Here is an 18531-nt window from a genome sequence, read left to right on the forward strand (position 1 = left end):
CTAGCGCTGCAGTTAGCGGCTAATGCTAATGCTAATGCTGCTGCACCCAGCCTTAGTGCTGGTGAAATTTCATTGATAACTTACTCTTATAACTCTGTACTTCAGTGGAGTGGCTTTACTGCTCCTTAATACCTGACTAGTAGAGTTTATACATATGGTGCGCTGTTGATTTTTGGAAAAATTAAAGGATTTTAAGTATGCCTTATAGTTTGAAAAATACAGTAAATCTAACAAAATCTTCCTCGTAGTGTTTTGTTTTGAAGTGTTTTGCTGTGTAACAGTGAGAGTTAGTTATGAGATTTAATCCCTATTTCAACATCTAAATAAAAACTAATCTACCTTCTATCTTACTCAACAGTTCAGAAGCGAAACAGTGTTTACATCGCTAAATAAAACGCTAATACATCACACCACTCTGTAAAACGAGTGAATTACATTACATTACATTACATTACATTACATTACATTACATTACATTTGGCAGACATCTTTGTCCAAAGCGACTTACAATAGTGAAGTACAAAAGTAATAGAAGTTAAAGGTAAATCATCTTTAGATAGGGCCTACAGGAGGTCAAAGGGGGATAATGGGATAGAGGAGTGAAAGAGGAGAATAAGGAAATGAGGTTAGAAGTAGTTAGTGTGTTAGAGGTGTTAGGAGAGTAAGTACTCTTTGAAGAGCTCTGTCTTCAGGAGTTTATTAAAGATAGTGAGAGATTCTCCTGATCTGGTAGTAGAAGGTAGTTAGTTAGAGGTGTTAGGAGAGTAAGAGCTATTTGAAGAGCTCTGTCTTCAGGAGTTTATTAAAGATAGTGAGAGATTCTCCTGATCTGGTAGTAGAAGGTAGTTAGTTAGAGGTGTTAGGAGAGTAAGAGCTCTTTGAAGAGCTCTGTCTTCAGGAGTTTATTAAAGATAGTGAGAGATTCTCCTGATCTGGTAGTAGAAGGTAGTTAGTTAGAGGTGTTAGGAGAGTAAGAGCTCTTTGAAGAGCTCTGTCTTCAGGAGTTTATTAAAGATAGTGAGAGATTCTCCTGATCTGTTAGTGGAAGGTAGTTAGTTAGAGGTGTTAGGAGAGTAAGTGTTCTTTGAAGAGCTCTGTCTTCAGGAGTTTCTTAAAGAATTACAAGCGAATGTTCAGGCCAAATTGGGCCAAACTTATTTGTTATTATAAAATGATTTGTAAATTTGTGATTTGTGTTTTAAAATGAAGAGTGCTTTAAAGTTTCCAGATTAATCATGTGTAATAACATGTTAACATTGACAGCACTGCTTTAGACCAGTGGGCTGCTGGTCAGCTGGGCTCTGACCCTTTGATGCACCACGTGATCCGCGTAATTATATGTGATTTATGCCTTATTTAAGTGAGATTCGCAGGTTAAATGGGTCCAGGCGCTCTGTAGTATTGCCAGCAGAGCCGCCCCCCTCATCCTCCTTCCTCTTTATTCTCTTTTCTTGACAAAGTCCTGAAATTAAGTAGGCTATTACATAATTCACTGATGCATGCTCTGTAAGAGATGATGAACTGCTGAAGAAGTTTTTAGGTCAAGCAAAAAGTTAATTAAATGCACTGTATTCCTCGGCTCTGAGACGAGGCCTTGCTTTTCTTCATTTTCCCTGTATTTTTATTACTGGGCTGGAATTGCTGATGATATAATGTTAATAGGCATGGGAGGAATGTTATTAATTAATCTCACGGCTATTAAAAGTGTCAGACTCTTTTAATTGGTTTCAGCTCGTAAATGTTTCGCCTTTAACTTTTAAAGCTATTCTGAGGAAGTATTCTGTATTCTGTAACATTAGCTAAAAATGGCTGGTTTTGTAACATGTGTGGTATTTATACTTTATATAGTACAGTATTGGACATTAATTCATTCTTTCTCTTGTCTTTCAGTGTTTTGAAGCACTCTGTCGATGCTACCTTTGAAGACCAGGGTCCCAGTCCAGGCTACCGTATTGAGATGTCCATTTTCTACGTGGTTTACTTTGTCGTCTTCCCCTTCTTCTTCGTGAACATCTTCGTGGCCTTGATTATCATCACGTTCCAGGAGCAGGGGGATAAGGCTTTGTCTGAGTGCAGTCTGGAGAAGAATGAGGTAGGGCCCAGTGGTGAGCCTTGGGGCACTCAACTGTATATTAGGCGTTGCTTTTTTGAATAAGTAGTTGACCAAATCTGGAGATCACCGGTTCAAATCCTGTTCTTGTAGTTTGCCATCAGCTGCCAGAGCCCTAAGAGAGCACAACTGGCATTGCCCTCTCTAGGTGGGTAGATGGCGCTCTTTCCACACATCACTCCAGAGGGTGATGTCGATCAGCATGAGGCATCTGTGAGCTGATGTATCAGAACCGAGTTGCTGTGCTTTCCTCCGAGTGCACTGTGATGCTACACAGCAATGCTAAATCAACAGCAGCTCAAAAAGAGGCGGTGGCTAACTTCACATGTATTAAAGGAGGCATGTGCTAGTCTTCACCCTCCTGGTGTTGGAGCATCACTAGTGATAGGGGGAGTCATAATGAGTGCAAACAAACAAAGGCAAGTGCAAAGGCAAACAAAGGCAAGGAACATAAAGTGTTGTAAAGCAGAATAAACCTAACAATGCTCAGCAAAGTGTAGGGTGTTAAAGGGGGTATAAATACAGGTGGTTGCAGGTGAAATCAATATTCCGGTGATTTGCTTCCTGGAAGTGTCTTGTGCAGAGTGATTCTGTGATGTCAGAGTAATAAGCATTCTGGATATCGTAGTCCAAAGACTAGAGATCGCAGGTAGAGCTGGTAGGGCGGCTCAAAGCAGGCGGCGGAAATGTTTCCTTATTTTTTTTTTATCCAAAACTTGACAGGTATTGTTGGGGTGAATTTGGGAATTTCATCCCAGTGCAACTCTCTCTCTCGCAGAGGCCAGTTTTCAGCTTTTAATTAAACATTATCATTAAGTTGGTGACATCTGAACTGCAGTTTTGGATGGGAACATTCTGTAAGAGGCTTTTTGGAAGCGAATTCTCTCTCGCAAAGTCAAACCCGATTAGGAGGCAGAGCCAGGGCAGCTTAATGAAAATTACCATACAAAGTGCAGCAGCTTCCTGGGGGTATAGCTTCCCAGCAGAGCCTGGAGAGAGAGACACCCGGCCCCACTGATCGAGTCTGGCTGAAGCGTCTCGCTCTTTATACTCTCATCTCTATTTGTTTGTTTAATTCATGTTGTGACAGCGGTAGAAGTGAATTGTGTTATTATAGAGTTTAATATATAAATCTAGACGAACTGTTAGTTTACAACACAATCCTACAATATTTACTCACAACCACCACTGCAACTACTTACTCAACTTAGTCAAAGCGAAGTGCACCCATCACTGTATATGAGTGGGTTGGGTACATGGAAAAAAAGATTTTAAACAAAGGCAAACAAGGGCAAGGACAATAATGGGTTTGTAAAGCAGAATAAACCCAACAATGCTCAGGGTGCTGAAGAGGTATAAATACAGAGTCTGACTTCACATGTATCGGAGGAGGCATGTGCTAGTCTTCACCCTCTTGGTGTTGTAGCATCACTAGTGATACAGGGAGTCCTAATGAGTGGGTTGGGTAATTGGATAAAAATAGAAATAAATAAATGAATAAAAAAAATATTCCTGTTGGCACTGTTATCATTAGAAATTACATTTAGATTGTTTATACTTATTTATTTAATGAATTGTATGTCTGCTATCTCTTTCTCAGAGAGCCTGTATTGACTTTGCCATCAACGCCAAGCCGCTGACCCGCTACATGCCTCAGAACCAGCAGTCCTTCCAATACAGGATGTGGAAGTTCGTGGTGTCGCCGCCATTTGAGTACTCCATCATGATCATGATCGCCCTCAACACTGTGGTCCTCATGATGAAGGTCAGGGTCTGCTGTTTTCTTTAAGTGACTCATTTTTCTGCATTTTATCAATTCCTTAGTCTCCAGGAGCTCTACTGACTGAAATTAACCTATACAACAGTCAGTCATTCTGATAGGTGCGCACAGCACACATACACCCCGGGACCTTTAACTCAAAAATAAATAGAATACTGAATAAAATGTGGTTAAGAACCTCAGACAGTTCACAGCAGGATTAGCCAGTAGACTTCTTCTGATGGAGGGATCTGTACCTACTGTCTGTATTAAGTCTGCCATGCAGTGGTTACGTTTTAGGTTCTACGCAGAAGTGGAAATTGGAATTTAAACCTAGCGTTAATTGTAGACCTAATGTTTACCCTAAAGAGGTTAATGATTTACTAAGTGTACTATCACAGCAAATTTGGCAATTTACTACAAATATAATTATAATAATCCAGTCAATTTTTTTTCTGAGCATATCAGAAGTATCAACTTGTAGCTATTCTTGTTCTGTCATTATTGATTTAATGGGATTTATTATTTTCCTACACTCTTTTGAAAAGTGTAAAATGTCTTATGTTTTTTTTTTTCTCCTCCAACAGTTCCACGGTGCCCCAGACTTCTATGAGGCGATGCTGAAGTACCTCAACATTGTCTTCACAGCGCTCTTCTCACTGGAGTGCGTGCTCAAAATCATTGCTTTCGGCCCTTTGGTAAGTACCCTCCTCTTATTCACTGAGGGCTTTAATCTGGGAATACCCCGAGGAACCCAGAAGCCGCCCCCTCAGGCCTGTATAATGCTTTAATAGAGCAGCATCCGAGTGCTGAACGGTGCTGTCTCTTCCACTCGCAGCTGAGTGATCTCGCTAATCCTCTTCGTTCCAGAATTACCTGAAGGACGCTTGGAACGTGTTCGACTTTGTGACGGTGCTGGGGAGCATTACCGATATTCTGGTCACCGAGATTAACGTAAGTGAAAGGCGGAGAGCGTCCAGCATCAGCAGCTTTAGAGCGAGAGAGTCCAAGAGAGGGCGGGGTGGACGGTGGTTTATGGGGTTTATAATTTAGGTACTATTTAAACACTGATCATCAAAAACATACCTATTTTTCACACTATATAGCCCTATCTGGACAGGATTAGTTTCTCAGGGGGTTCTGGGGTAATTTTCTCTTTTATGGCGGGTCCTTTGTGATTTTATTCCAGTCCAGAACGATCATGTACGTGTTTTTCTCAGACGTCCTCTGAAAACAAATTACAGGCTGAATTATCTACTGTTTTTCACTGAACTCCGTGGTCCTCCGGTAATTTTAGTCCTGTCCGGACACACATCTCTGAGTTTCATTACCAATGTTTAATAAATTATTGTAGCTATTTGTCCACTGCCATGCACTGTAATTACACTTTGGGTGCACATTTTCACGAAGATGCACGTAAACACAACAGCGAGTGGAAATGGAGGAGCTACTGAACACTGCAATGACACGTTACAGAGAAAACCAAAAAACTCACTGATACTCCTGTTTTTTCATTTGCAGTCCGGATGCAAGAGTTTAGTCACACAGTAGAAGTGTGAAATATTTTTCACAGACGTCCCCCCTGAGAAACTAATGCCGTCCGGATAGGATTTATGGTGCACTTAAAATCCTTTAATTTTCCCAAAAATCGTCAATGCGCCTTTTAATCCAGTCCGTTTTATGTATGAATTTTACCAGTCAGGTTGTAAGGAACAGTAAATTAAGCCACTCCGCCAAATTGCAGTGTTATTCAGGAGTTTCAGTTTAGTTTTTCAGCACCAGGGCTGGAGTAGCATTAGCTGCTAACCGCTATTTCCCCATTCAGAGTTGTGTATTATCAGCCTGTAACTGCTCCTGGAGTGCTATTTCAGGAATCTAAGCTTACTGTAGATAAAGAGAAGCACTTTACTCACCCAAATAAACAGTTTTCAGGAGAGAAATCTGTGTAGATTACCATCCAGCACTCATTTGACTTTAAAAGAAAGTCTTTAGAAAGGGTCAGTTACGTAGATATGCGTCTTAGAACAGTTACGAAAACTAGATTTGATTCAATACTCAGCACTGAACTGAGCAAACACAGTCATATATATATATATACTAGGGAGGACAGGTGGAGCCAATCAGTAACTCGGAGAGCGGGAACACGGTAGGCTCATTCGATCAGTGAAGTCAGGGAAGTCTGGTGTGGGTGCATGCTGGGAAGTTGAGTCTTTATAGCACAGCTCAAAGTCTTGAGCAGGCAGACTGACATTTCTTTCACCCAGTCAGTTTAATGTATAATTAGTGTATTACTCTGTCTATTAAACTGTAGTACTGTATGTCTTAATGTCCATTTCATTGTTAAATATTGTTAACGATGTTAATGTCTGTAACGTAACTTTCTCTGTATGTGATGGCTGCTCATGTTTTCCTGTTTTTCTCCTGGTTTCTTTCGTCTCTCTTTCTTTTCTTTCACTCTCTCTCTTTTCTTTCTTTCTCTCTTTTGCTTGATCTTCTCGTTCATTGTTTTTCACCCCCCCCCCCCCCCCCATCGTGGCTGCCATGATATATGCCCTTCATTTATAGACAACGGTGAGTGACATGTCTACTCGTCCCAATGAATATCACTTTCACAATCAGGATCACAATCAGAACCTTTAAAACAAGAACAAATTGACTAATTGAAATATGTTTTACCCCACTGCAGTACGAGCACTAAATAGCACTATATAGGATTTTTTTATACAACATGGGACTGTGCAAAACAGAAGGTTTGTTTGCGTGTTACGGTTATGTGTCATTTCTTTATGCTTCATGAAAAATATATGATATTTTTCAGATTTTTGCCAATTTTACAGCTCTGAAAAAAATAAGAGACCACTTAAAAATGACGAGTTTCTTTGATTCTACCAAATTTAAAACCTCTGGAATATAATCAAGAGGAAGATGGATGATCACAAGCCATCAAACCAAACTGAACTGCTTGAATTTTTGCACCTGGAGTAAAGGCATAAAGTTATCCAAAAATAGTGTGTAAGACTGGTGGAGGAGAACATGCCAAGATGCATTAAAAAACTCTGATTAAAAACCAGGCTTATTCCACCAAAAATTGATTTCTGAACTCTTAAAACCTAAACTATAAGAATGAACTTGTTTTCTTTGCATTATTTGAGGTATGAAATCTCTGCATCTTTTTTTTTTGTTATTTCAGCCATTTCTAATTTTCTGCAAATAAATGCTATAAAGGACAATATTCATAGAATATGTTGTCTGTAGTTTATAGAATAAAACAATGTTCATTTTACTCAAACATATACCTATAAATAGCAAAATCAAAGAAACTGATTCAGAAACTTAACGGACTCTTATTTTTTTTTTTTCCAGAGCTGTGTATTTAAATTCTAGTGAAATGACAATAAAGACCTTCCCCTTCTTAATAAAGCTGACTAATGATTATTTTCCAAAATAGGTCTGGCCTATGTTGAGTGCAGGTTGTTCCCTTTAAAAGCAGTTCATTTATTATATCACTGTCGGTCATCTAGAGTTAAATCTTTATTAATCTGCAGCTCATTTTGTGATAGAAGGGATCGCATCTGCTAGACAAATGAAGAGACATCTGCTAGACAATTGAAAGAATGATTAAATGAAGAGGATCCTGTTATCTTGCAGGACCGTCTGTTGAACCTGAGCTTCCTGAGGCTCTTCCGGGCGGCGCGTCTCATCAAGCTCCTCCGGCAGGGCTACACCATCCGCATCCTGCTCTGGACCTTCGTCCAGTCCTTCAAGGTACTGAGAGCTTTCTGAGCTTCTGTGATGTGAATATGAACGTGTGATAAAGAATAATAAAGTGTAATTAAGAAAATAATGCTTATTAACTTTTGTCCTATTGTTTTCCAGGCTCTGCCTTATGTTTGCCTTCTAATCGCTATGCTGTTCTTCATTTACGCCATCATAGGAATGCAGGTCAGTGCAAATATGGAATTATGTGATACAGTTTAGTTCTATACTATGACAGTTTCATCACCTACCTACTCTTCTAAACTTCTCATCTTTCAATTGTGGATTTACAGGAACATTTGTAAATGATCTGCCTTGAGATTTGGATCAAATTTATTTCATTCTTAATGTTCTACAGCTTTTTGACATCATCATGTTATATTTATTTTAGATTCCTATTGATTGTCTGAAATATGAAGTTGCACACGATTATCTTATTATAAAAATGTTATGCATTTATCTAAAAAAATGTTTTTTTTTTTTATATTAAAATATTGTAATAGATATTTTAATATTTAGTATAGGTTTGTTACCAATAGTTTAAATTTGCTTTCATTTTTCAGTTTATTTCTATTTTTATATTTTTGTATCCTATATTGTGCACAAAAATAGTGATTTCATGTTCAAACTTGGTGCTCTTTTTTTTTTTTTTTTTTTACTTAAATAAGATACATAAAGATTGTCAAGGCCAGGCAGAGATGAGACAAGCGCAGATAAAATGAGAAAGAAGCTTCATTAGAAAAGGACAGGCAGGAAAAAAAAAACATACCAAGGAAAGTGAGACAGTCCAGGCCAAAACACAGCAAGGCAGTATGTGAGGGCAAGGCAAAAATCATGGTAAGTTTCGAACAGAATAAGCAATAGAAGGGTAAGGAAATTGCTTTGTAATGACAGATGGAACCAATCTAATACTCTGCATTGAGTGAGTGAAGTGCAGGGGTATATATATATATATAGTTAAGTGAACAGGTGAATTCAATACTCAGGTGATTGTGGTCTGGGAGGTGTCATGCCTTGTAAACTTTAGCCGATATATCAGTCGAGCTCTAGTTTTTTTTGGTGGTTTTGTACTGTCTTTGGTATCTGTTATTGGAAACTGCAGTGTGAATTTGGTTGTGTGCTGTACTGTGCAGGTGTTTGGAAACATTGATCTGAATGAGGACACTGCCATCAACCATCACAACAACTTTCGCACCTTCCTTCAAGCTCTAATGCTGCTCTTCAGGTAAAGACACACCTCTTACACATTATACACATTCAAAGCATATAAATTGAGCCAATAAAACATGTAACGCAAAACTCTTCATTTAAAAGTATAAATTTTTATATCCCTCATCTGCTGACTTGCCACAGACAGTAGGTACAGATCCCTCTCTCAGAAAAAGTCTGCTGGCTAATCCGGCTGTGTACTCTTTGAGGCTCTTAACCAAGATGACTGAAATGGGTGAATATTTGTTTTGTGGGATTTGATTGTTTACAAGGCTTTGCACGACAACCCCCCAAGTTTCATTCCTGTTGGTTGATTCCTTCTGGATGCAGCTATTTTATTGGGTGCTCCAGCACAGTGGGTCTTAATGTTTTGAGGTTCTGTACTCATGTCAGACGTGTTTTCACTGTGTTGCACTACTGTTGGATGAAAATGCTGTTTAAAGTGCCACCTGGAGAATCAGGGCAGCTGATCCCACAGAAAGCCCTCAGATTTCCATATTTTAATGAAGCCCCACACTCCTCCTCACTCCTCCCTCCTCTTCACAGCCTGGCTTTTGGCTCAGTGCCAGGAGCAAGGCACCTAGCGCTTAGCTAATGGAGCCGCCGACTGGTTCAGCTTAGCAGAGGCCAAGACACTGCTGACTTATGTGGGAACTCTGTAGGAGCTTTCTCCTCCAGAATGACCCGTTTCTGTTCACTTCTACCTGTAACTCAACCTAAATCTTATTAAAAAAAAAACATTTAACCCAGTACTGGCTGGCTTTTCCCCCCACTGTTTCCCCCACAACTCCAGTTTGCATTGACTTATATGCAATTACCAATTAGTAGTACTTAGTATTTAATAAAAGTAAAAACAAAGTCACAAAACTTAAAGGGTTAAAGGAACAATTTTTTTGAACAGCTTGACCAAAATGACCAGATCAGTCAAGCCATGCTTTGTGTTTGAACAGTATTTTTAGCATATGAGGAGTAGCTTCACTAAACTGAAACATCCACTGTTTTAAATGAACAGTCCTGCTCAAATAAAAAAGTCCTTCTGTCACAATTCAAATTAATTTAAATGAGGTACGTAACAAAAGAGTATGTTGACATGGTCTGTTTGTTCATTTGAATTAGTGACTTTTATTTTGGCCTGGACTTTCATTAGTATTAGTGACTTTTATTCTTTTGTACTAGTGACTTTTATTTTGACAGAGTCTATTAATTTGTGTTAGTGATGTTTGTTTATTTATATTAATGACTTTTATTTTGACAGTCTTTTCATTTGTATTAGTGATGTTTGTTCATTTGCATTAGTGACTTTTATTTTGGCCTGGACTTTCATTAGTATAGTGGCTTTCATTCTTTTGTACTAGTGACTTTTATTTTGACAGTCTATTAATTTGTGTAAGTGATTTGTTTATTTATATTAATGACTTTTGTTTTGACAGTCTTTTCATTTGTATTAATGATGTTTGTTCATTTGCATTAGTGACTTTTATTTTGGCCTGGACTTTCATTAGTATTAGTGACTTTTATTATTTTGTACTAATGACTTTTATTTTGACACGGTCTATTCATTTGTGTAAGTGATTTGTTTATTTATATTAATGACTTTTATTTTGACAGTCTTTTCATTTGTATTAATGATGTTTGTTCATTTGCATTAGTGACTTTTATTTTGGCCTGGACTTTCATTAGTATTAGTGACTTTTATTATTTTGTACTAATGACTTTTATTTTTACACGGTCTATTCATTTGTGTAAGTGATTTGTTTATTTATATTAATGACTTTTATTTTGACAGTCTATTAATTTGTGTTAGTGATGTTTGTTTATTTATATTAATGACTTTTATTTTAACAGTCTTTTCATTTGTATAAGTAAGTTTTGTTCATTTGCATTAGTGACTTTTATTTTGACACGGTCTATTAATTTGTGTTAGTGATGTTTGTTTATTTATATTAATGACTTTTATTTTGACAGTCTATTCATTTGTATGAGTGAGTTTTGTTCATTTGCATTAGTGACTTTTATTTTGACACAGTCTTTTTATTTGTATAAGTGAGTTTTGTTCGTTTAGATTTTTTTTTTCTTTTGATATGGTCTATTCATTTGTATTTGTAAAGTTTTTTTTATTTGTATTAGTGACTTTTATTTTGACACGTTTTGAAGTTTGACGTGTTTGGAATGTAGCTGTTGATGTTAATAGGATCTCAACACAAGCAATCGACTATGAAATACTATTAGTTCCAAACTCATTTGGTCCTACTATAATCATAATAACTCTTAATTTATATGTATGTTTATGTGCTGATGTAGTTCTTATGATTATTATGGTCTGTGTGTGTACAGGAGTGCTACAGGGGAAGCCTGGCACGAGATCATGCTGTCCTGCCTCAGTCACCGAGCGTGCGACGAGCGCTCCGGCACCCACGGCAAGGAGTGCGGCAGCGACTTCGCCTACTTCTACTTCGTCTCCTTCATCTTCCTCTGCTCCTTTCTGGTCAGTGCTGTTAGTCTATTAGTCTACATCTTACTATTACCTTAAAAGGGCCACTGAACCCCCTGACTTAAGCTGACTCCACCCTCAATTTGAAAAATGCTAAAAAATGTGAGGGATAGTTTGGTAGGGGCACTGGGTGATGTATGGGTTTAGAGGCGGGGCAGGAGGGAGAGATGCGCAGATAGTTGGACGTCAGCAGGGGGGCTGGATTGATTGGTCTGCATATTGTGACGTGTCTACGTATCAAAATACACTGAAACATCATCCACGCCTATAATAGTTTAGATGAACCCGAGAGGGCGCTGCAGAGGCGGTTATTACCACAATAAAAGTCTTTTTTAAAGGTTAGGAAATGTTTAAAAAATTTTTTTAAGCAGAACTGGTATGTCTTATTATTTCAAAGCTATTAATAAAAAAAGAATATATGGTTTAGTGTTTAGTGGCTCTTTGCCTAAACATGTAAATTAACAGGTATGATGAATCAGGTGTGCTCTAGCAGGATATGCAAAATCATAATCCAAAAAAATAATCCAAACCACCCCTGCCTTAGTCTATCATTACGATTTGTCATATTTTTCATATTTTCGGCTAAAGTTACGCCATTTAAACCTCCCTTTTGGCTTTTTGTCACAATGTCCCTTGTGTGCAGGGTCTCTATTTCTGAAAATGTAATAAAAACAGTTTTAAGAAGAACATCACCCACTGGGGTCCTATACCACTCAAGCATTCCATGCTGTTTCACAACTGTTTGATTTTCCACTGGGGCTAAAAATATCAGAAAACCGGTTGATTTTAGCCATGAGGAATTTTACCCTGGACTTGATATACTTTTCTCATATCACGGAAAGCATTTCTTTATTTCTCTGGAGAGAAATAGAATAAATAAATACAAGCCACCGGCCACAGCAATGCTTGGAATCACTATATTTATTTATTTATTTATTTATTTAAAGCCTAAAAAGGCTATATTTTTAAAGTGTGCTCGTAGCATACAGAACTTTATATGTGGTCATGCTGGAGATGCTGCACTTTTATTAGTGGTCCCCCTGGTTTGTTCTATTAATCTGATGCTTAAAGGGCTCTGAGTGGTCCAGCCGACTAAAGCGCAGCCACTATGAACGGGAGATCGCTGGTTTGAATCCCGTTCATGTAGCTTGCCATCAGCTGCCAGAGCCCTGAGAGAGCACAAATGGTCTCTATGGGTGGGTAGAAGGCGCTCTTTCCCCTCATCGCTCCATAGGGTGATGGCTGCGTCTGTGAGCTGATGTATCAGAACCGAATCGCTGCGAATGCGCTCTGATGCTACTCGGCAATGCTGCATCAACAGCAGTTCAAAAAGAGGTGGAGTCTGACTTCACATGTATCGGAGTAGGCATGTGCTAGTGTTCACCCTCCTGGTGTTGAGTCATCACTAGTGATAGAGGTCCTAGAGTCCTTCACATGTATGAGTTTTCTCCTCAGCGGACGGATTTCCTACAAGGATATGTACAATTTGTTGCGCATTATCTCGCCCCCTCTTGGCTTAGGGAAGAACTGCCCTAATAGGGTAGCCTACAAGGTTTGCAACCCCAGAAACTTCCTCCTGCATTTTCATGGGCTCTGTGCGCCAACTCCCAGAGACCCAAACTGAATGGCTGGGGTTGGGTAGTTGGCCTTTTAAATTGGGGAGAAAATGGGTTAAAAATAAATAAATAAAATAATCTGCCGCTTCACAAGGCCTTAATTATCTTTAGGTTGGTGTTTGGGGCTAAATGGAATGCATTGTAAAACTCTTGTTAAAATTGACTATAACTTCTCTTCTCTGTACAGATGCTTAACCTCTTTGTAGCCGTAATCATGGACAATTTCGAATACCTGACAAGGGACTCCTCCATCCTGGGCCCTCACCACCTGGACGAGTTCATCCGAGTGTGGGCTGAGTACGACCCGGCCGCTTGGTACGTTTCAGCCACCTTAGCAGATACTTACTTCTGCTAGATTTTGTTCTTAAAATACCTGATAAGATAAGTATGGCAGCTGTGAGCTTAAAAGCTTGAAAGCTTGATTAGCTTTAGTGTATTGAGCCTAAAGTGACTCTTCAGAAGAGAGAAGAGAAGATACAGTAGATCAGATTCAGATTTTTTAGATCAGATTTTTAGATGGGATTCGGATTTTGATTCTGATGACTCCCTCCTCTCTGTGTTGTCCTTCTTCTTCTTCTTCTATTGTGAGATAATATGTGAAGAAACTGTGTCTCCCTTTGAGTATCTGTAGGAGAACCTATGGTCTGCTCAAACCCAAAGCGATGCTCTGGACGCCTATGGGATGGGAAGGGAAATTGGTTACCCATACGTGTCTAATCAAAGTCCACTGCCTATGCTAATGTGCTCTCTCTCTCTCCAAGCTGTCCTTATATGTGTGTGTGTGTGTGATGTCTTGCTTGTTTTCTCCGCAGCGGACGGATTTCCTATAAGGATATGTACAATTTGTTGCGCATTATCTCGCCCCCTCTTGGCTTAGGGAAGAACTGCCCTAATAGGGTAGCCTACAAGGTTTGCAACCCCAGAAACGTCCTCCTCCACTTTCGTGGGCTCTGTGCGCCAACGCCCAGAGACCCAAACTGAATGGCTGTGTGCACTAAATGACTTGCCTATACACAAGCACTTGCCCTTTCCAGACTTGACTGGCTTATGGTTAATGACGCTGATCGGAAAACAAAGCTTTCAAGGCCACGAAATGTGATCCACAGCACATTTTCAATCACTTTTTCATATAAGCAATTGCGCTAATGGTCTATATTGCTAGTATCTTGTAGTCCAGTAGAAATATTAATACTCATAGCTGCTACTAATCTGATGCTAACACTAACTTTAGCACCCAATCCAGTCCTGCTATATGCTTTATACCAAGCGTGTATATCGACGACGTTATGTTATAAGGCACCGCATGGCATTGAAACCTTTGTTTCCGAGCATTTGAAAGAAAGAAAAAGCCCACACGATGTCTCTTAGCATGCAAAAGCAGACATCCTCCAAACAATGCAGCCATTCTGTCACCATCCACACGACATCATGTGTGCACCTCACTCTGCTCCATCTCCTCTCTTCCTCATCATCTCCTTCATCAGGGATCAACTCCCCCTCCCCTTCAGACCTGTGTGGGATCCATCTTCGGCCCTTCCCCGGGCGAGGATGGCATCCCTGTCCATGACACTCTTCTCTTGGAAATCTAAATAACGCAGATTTCTGTTTTTTTGTTTGTTTGTTTGTTTGTCTGTTTGTTCGATTGGATTTGTTTGATTTCCTCCTCCTCCTCCTCCCTCATTTTCTCCTCTCCAAACTTTCATTTCCTCCCCTCTGTTCCTCTTCCCGTCTCTCTAACTCCCCATCCTTGTCTTTTATTTTGGGTTTTTTGCTTTCTCTACACTGTGAAGTGGCCGTATCAAGTACCGCGATATGTATGAGATGCTGCTCCACATGTCCCCACCTTTAGGTTTGGGAAAGAAATGTCCGCCACGAATCGCCTACAAGGTAGCCCCGACTTCACACCCCTCCCACAGCACTTTTCCACACCTCACCACCCCCCTTCTTCTGCTCGCCCTGTCTTCCCATTGGCTTATCTTATCCTACTCCAGCCAATCTCTGTGCTCTGCAATGTTTCCCGCCCCTTGTTTTGGTTGGTTTTCTTCCGTTTTTTTTTTTTTTTTTCCTTTCCTATTTCGCCCGCTCTCCGACGAGCCTTCCTGGTGTGGCCCTTTCTCTCCTTCTTCCACCCTTTTTCTCGGACCACTGCGCCCCTCACGAAGGCCATATACGAAAGGTAGCAGCAGCAGTTTAGGCTTCGAGTAGTAGAGGGAGATCCTTCAGGGGAGTTCAGTGAAAAAATAAGGCATTTCCTCTCTTTTCCTTCTCCCACCTGTTTCTTGGACCACTAAACCCCTTGTCCACTTGCTGTATCTTCTAAAGATGAAGGCCATAGAATGGTGGTAGCAGGATAGCAGTTCACAGAGCCATAACCTGAAGTTAATGAAAGTGAAGTCTAACATTGCGTGCACACCACAAGCAATTACCAAAATCAGCAGATGTTGCCCATGCAGCAGGTGATATGTCGCTGACGGGCATGTCCACCAGCATGCGAGCAGGTTGCATGTTGGACTAAATTGCATTGTTAAGTACAAAAAAGTATAAAAAAACACCCTGTAGGCTTCAATTATTCATTCAGTTTTTACCACGTTGACATAACCTTTTATTTAAATGTTGATTTAATCTTAAAATATAATGTATATGATTATGTGTATAAATAAGCAGGATTTGTTTTGAAGAAGCATTCGAAAAACTGTCCCATAAAAAATACAAAAAATAAATAATTACTGAATTCTGAATATTGGATTTGATAGAGGTTGTCTTGCTGACTGTTACCTTAATTTAGCAAAGGGAGAGAGAGAGCAAGGCTTTCTCAATTGTGCTCTCTCAGGGCTCCAGCAGCTGATGGCAAGCTCCATGGCTGGGATTCAAAGCAGCATCTCCTGATCGTAGTTGACCACTCAATGCCACACAGTAGAGCATTTTCAAGGGAATATGAAAACCTGTTTACTGAATGGTAGCTGTTTGCCACTACTCATTTGCATAAAGTTTAGCAGAACTCAATGTAACTGCATGACTGAATTCGCCAACTTTGCATTCAGTCAGACATTTGCTGATAATAGTAGGGGTAAGAATTAGGTTTAGTGGTGACCAAAGCAAATCATGAACTAAGAATCGAGCTAAAAGTAAAAAAAAAACAAAAAACAAAAGAGAAATCCAAACAAATATGGAACCAAATCCAGAAGGCTAAAAACAACATTAATAGAGTTCGAAACCAGACTAAAATGAACAGGAAAATTTCCACGTAAACAGGAGTACTGGTTGGCAATACTTCGCAAAGAGGAGGGCAAACAGAAGTGGTATTTATACATATAGAAGCTAATAACTAACAGGTGGAGGAAATCAGAAATCAGACACAGCTGAGTGATAGGCTGCTGAGTCCTGAGTGAGAGGTGTATTCTGGGAAGTGTTGTTTCTAGCATCAGCAGAGGTGGTCGGAGAACTTCTATGTACCGTAGAAGCGAGACAAGTCTTGCTAACAGTCGTGTCGATGAATATTTTTAAGATTTTTCTAACTTTTGGTGAAAATTAATGACTTTCCTTTTCCTTTTTTTTTTTTATCGCTTTCGGTATGCACGCACTTTCCCAAATACGTCCTTCCTTACACTGCATTGTTTGTGCACGATACGAGCAGCTCAACTCGAGCAGTTCCAGTTTCAGCACCAGTCCATTTTATTGCTGTGTTATGATAGATGCTTTGCTTCAGAATTAGTATCTTTTTAACCCATCCCCTCACAAAGATGTGCCTTATTGGTGTCTGATTGCAGTTGGTTGAACCATTCCAGGCTATAGATACTTTGTAGGTATATTCCTTTTTTTTATAGTGGCCCCTTATTTAGCTTTAGCGAACATTTGATCATCATTTACGTATTTAATATTTAATACGTATTTAGTATTTAACATTCTTAAAGAGAGTAGACTTGTGCCCCTGACAGCTGTTCCCTCCCATTCTTCTCTGTTGTGGAGCAGTGCATATGTCCGTTGCGTATGTGTGTCGCTTTCAACAACCATGAAGAGCTAGCTATTCTTTCTCTCTTTTTTGTCTCTTTCTCTCTGGCCTGACCTCTTTTTCTTGCTGCCTTTCTTTTGTTCTTTCTGTCTTTTTCTCTCTCTTTCTCTCTCACTCGTGCTCCCAGTCTCTCATCCACCATGTCCTTTGCTCTCTCTTTTGGCTCTCTCTCTTTCTCTGCTCTCACTCTTTTTTCTCTCTCTTTCTCTTATTTCTTTATTTCCGTGCTTTTTTCCTCCATGCTGAGTGTGTGAACGGTCGGCTGTGAGCGACCCCCCCTCCCTGTTCTCCTCCATTCTGACTGGTTTTGTTTCGTTTCCTCTCTGCACTGCTACTGCAAGTGGATGTATGCTCTTTTAGTTCAGGGGAGCTCAACTCTTCACAGCCAGTCATACTAACATACTGTAAACCATACATACTTATCATACATATTCAGCTACACAACTCTGTGTACGGATTGATTTTAGTCAATTGAGTCAAGTGCACATGTCCTATCAAACATGTTAAAAATCTATAAATTAAAAAAATAGAGCCCTGGCCGATATACTGTTTGGATAAAATGGTCATTTTTAAAGTAGTCTTATAGTTTGGAAAATATTTAACTGAAATATTAGTAGATGTACAGGAGTTGGACAATGAAACTGAAACACCTGTCATTTTAGTGTGGGAGGTTTCATGGCTAAATTGGAGCAGCCTGGTGGCCAATCTTCCTTAATTGCACATTATTGCACCAGTAAGAGCAGAGTGTGAAGGATCAATTAGCAGGGTAAGAACACATTTTTACTCAAAATATTGCAATACATACAACATTATGGGAGACATACCAGAGTTCAAAAGAGGACAAATTGTTGGTGCACGTCTTGCTGGTGCATCTGTGACCAAGACAGCAAGTCTTTGTGATGTATCAAGAGCCACGGTATCCAGGGTAATGTCAGCATACTACCAAGAAGGACCAACCACATCCAACAGGATTAACTGTGGACACTGTAAGAGGAAGCTGTCTGAAAGGGATGTTCGGGTGCTAACCTGTATTGTATAAAAAAAAAAAACATAAAACCACGGCTGCCCAAATCACGTCAGAATTCAATGTGCACCTCAACTCTCCTGTTTCCACCAGAACTGTCTGTCGGGACAAAAACTTATTGTGGTCAAAAACCAGGTGTTTTAGTTTCATTGTCCAACCGCTGTAGTTAAGATAGCCATGTAACTTTGTTGTAGGCAGCCCCTATAGTCTGAAAGTAGAATTCATGCTATAAGCTAAAACTAAATGGCACACTTTTCTGGACAAGCTGAGAAATACAGAACAGTACCTAAGCATAGTAAGATGGAAGATTAATATTAAGAGTAATATTACAAGACTTTTACACTAATAAATCTCGGGTTATTCACTATAAGGCAGTTGATCTCCTGCCCGCTTCACCAGAGTTACATAGTGCACTTAGCATCCTGCTGAGTATCAGCATTAGAAATGCTTTCCTGCTTTTCTTCTTATTACAAGTGGGAATCAATGGGGGCATTAATAATTATTTTGAAGCTGTTATTTTTAAGGCAAACACATGCGTTTTGTAGTTTTTAGAGTTC

The 18531-nt window shown here is 39.5% G+C and overlaps 1 protein-coding gene across 5 annotated transcripts in view; it reads left to right on the forward strand.

The window, feature by feature from the left end:
• cacna1ba (calcium channel, voltage-dependent, N type, alpha 1B subunit, a) overlaps positions 1 to 18531 on the forward strand; it is a 214112-nt gene that overhangs the window by 167602 nt on the left and 27979 nt on the right. For 4 of the 5 annotated variants that reach the window (XM_049470673.1, XM_049470676.1, XM_049470675.1 and 1 more), the window contains 10 exons: positions 1891 to 2092; positions 3711 to 3875; positions 4457 to 4567; positions 4740 to 4823; positions 7518 to 7634; positions 7746 to 7811; positions 8759 to 8850; positions 11169 to 11319; positions 13129 to 13256; positions 14732 to 14828. In XM_049470673.1, the coding sequence (XP_049326630.1) occupies positions 1891 to 2092; positions 3711 to 3875; positions 4457 to 4567; positions 4740 to 4823; positions 7518 to 7634; positions 7746 to 7811; positions 8759 to 8850; positions 11169 to 11319; positions 13129 to 13256; positions 14732 to 14828 (1213 nt within the window). Of the gene's footprint in view, positions 1 to 1890; positions 2093 to 3710; positions 3876 to 4456; positions 4568 to 4739; positions 4824 to 7517; positions 7635 to 7745; positions 7812 to 8758; positions 8851 to 11168; positions 11320 to 13128; positions 13257 to 13753; positions 13851 to 14731; positions 14829 to 18531 lie in introns of all 5 variants that reach the window. The other variant, XM_049470674.1, reaches the window with a different exon arrangement.

Source organism: Astyanax mexicanus, chromosome 22, assembly GCF_023375975.1.
Source record: "Astyanax mexicanus isolate ESR-SI-001 chromosome 22, AstMex3_surface, whole genome shotgun sequence".
Classification (NCBI taxonomy): domain Eukaryota; kingdom Metazoa; phylum Chordata; class Actinopteri; order Characiformes; family Acestrorhamphidae; genus Astyanax; species Astyanax mexicanus.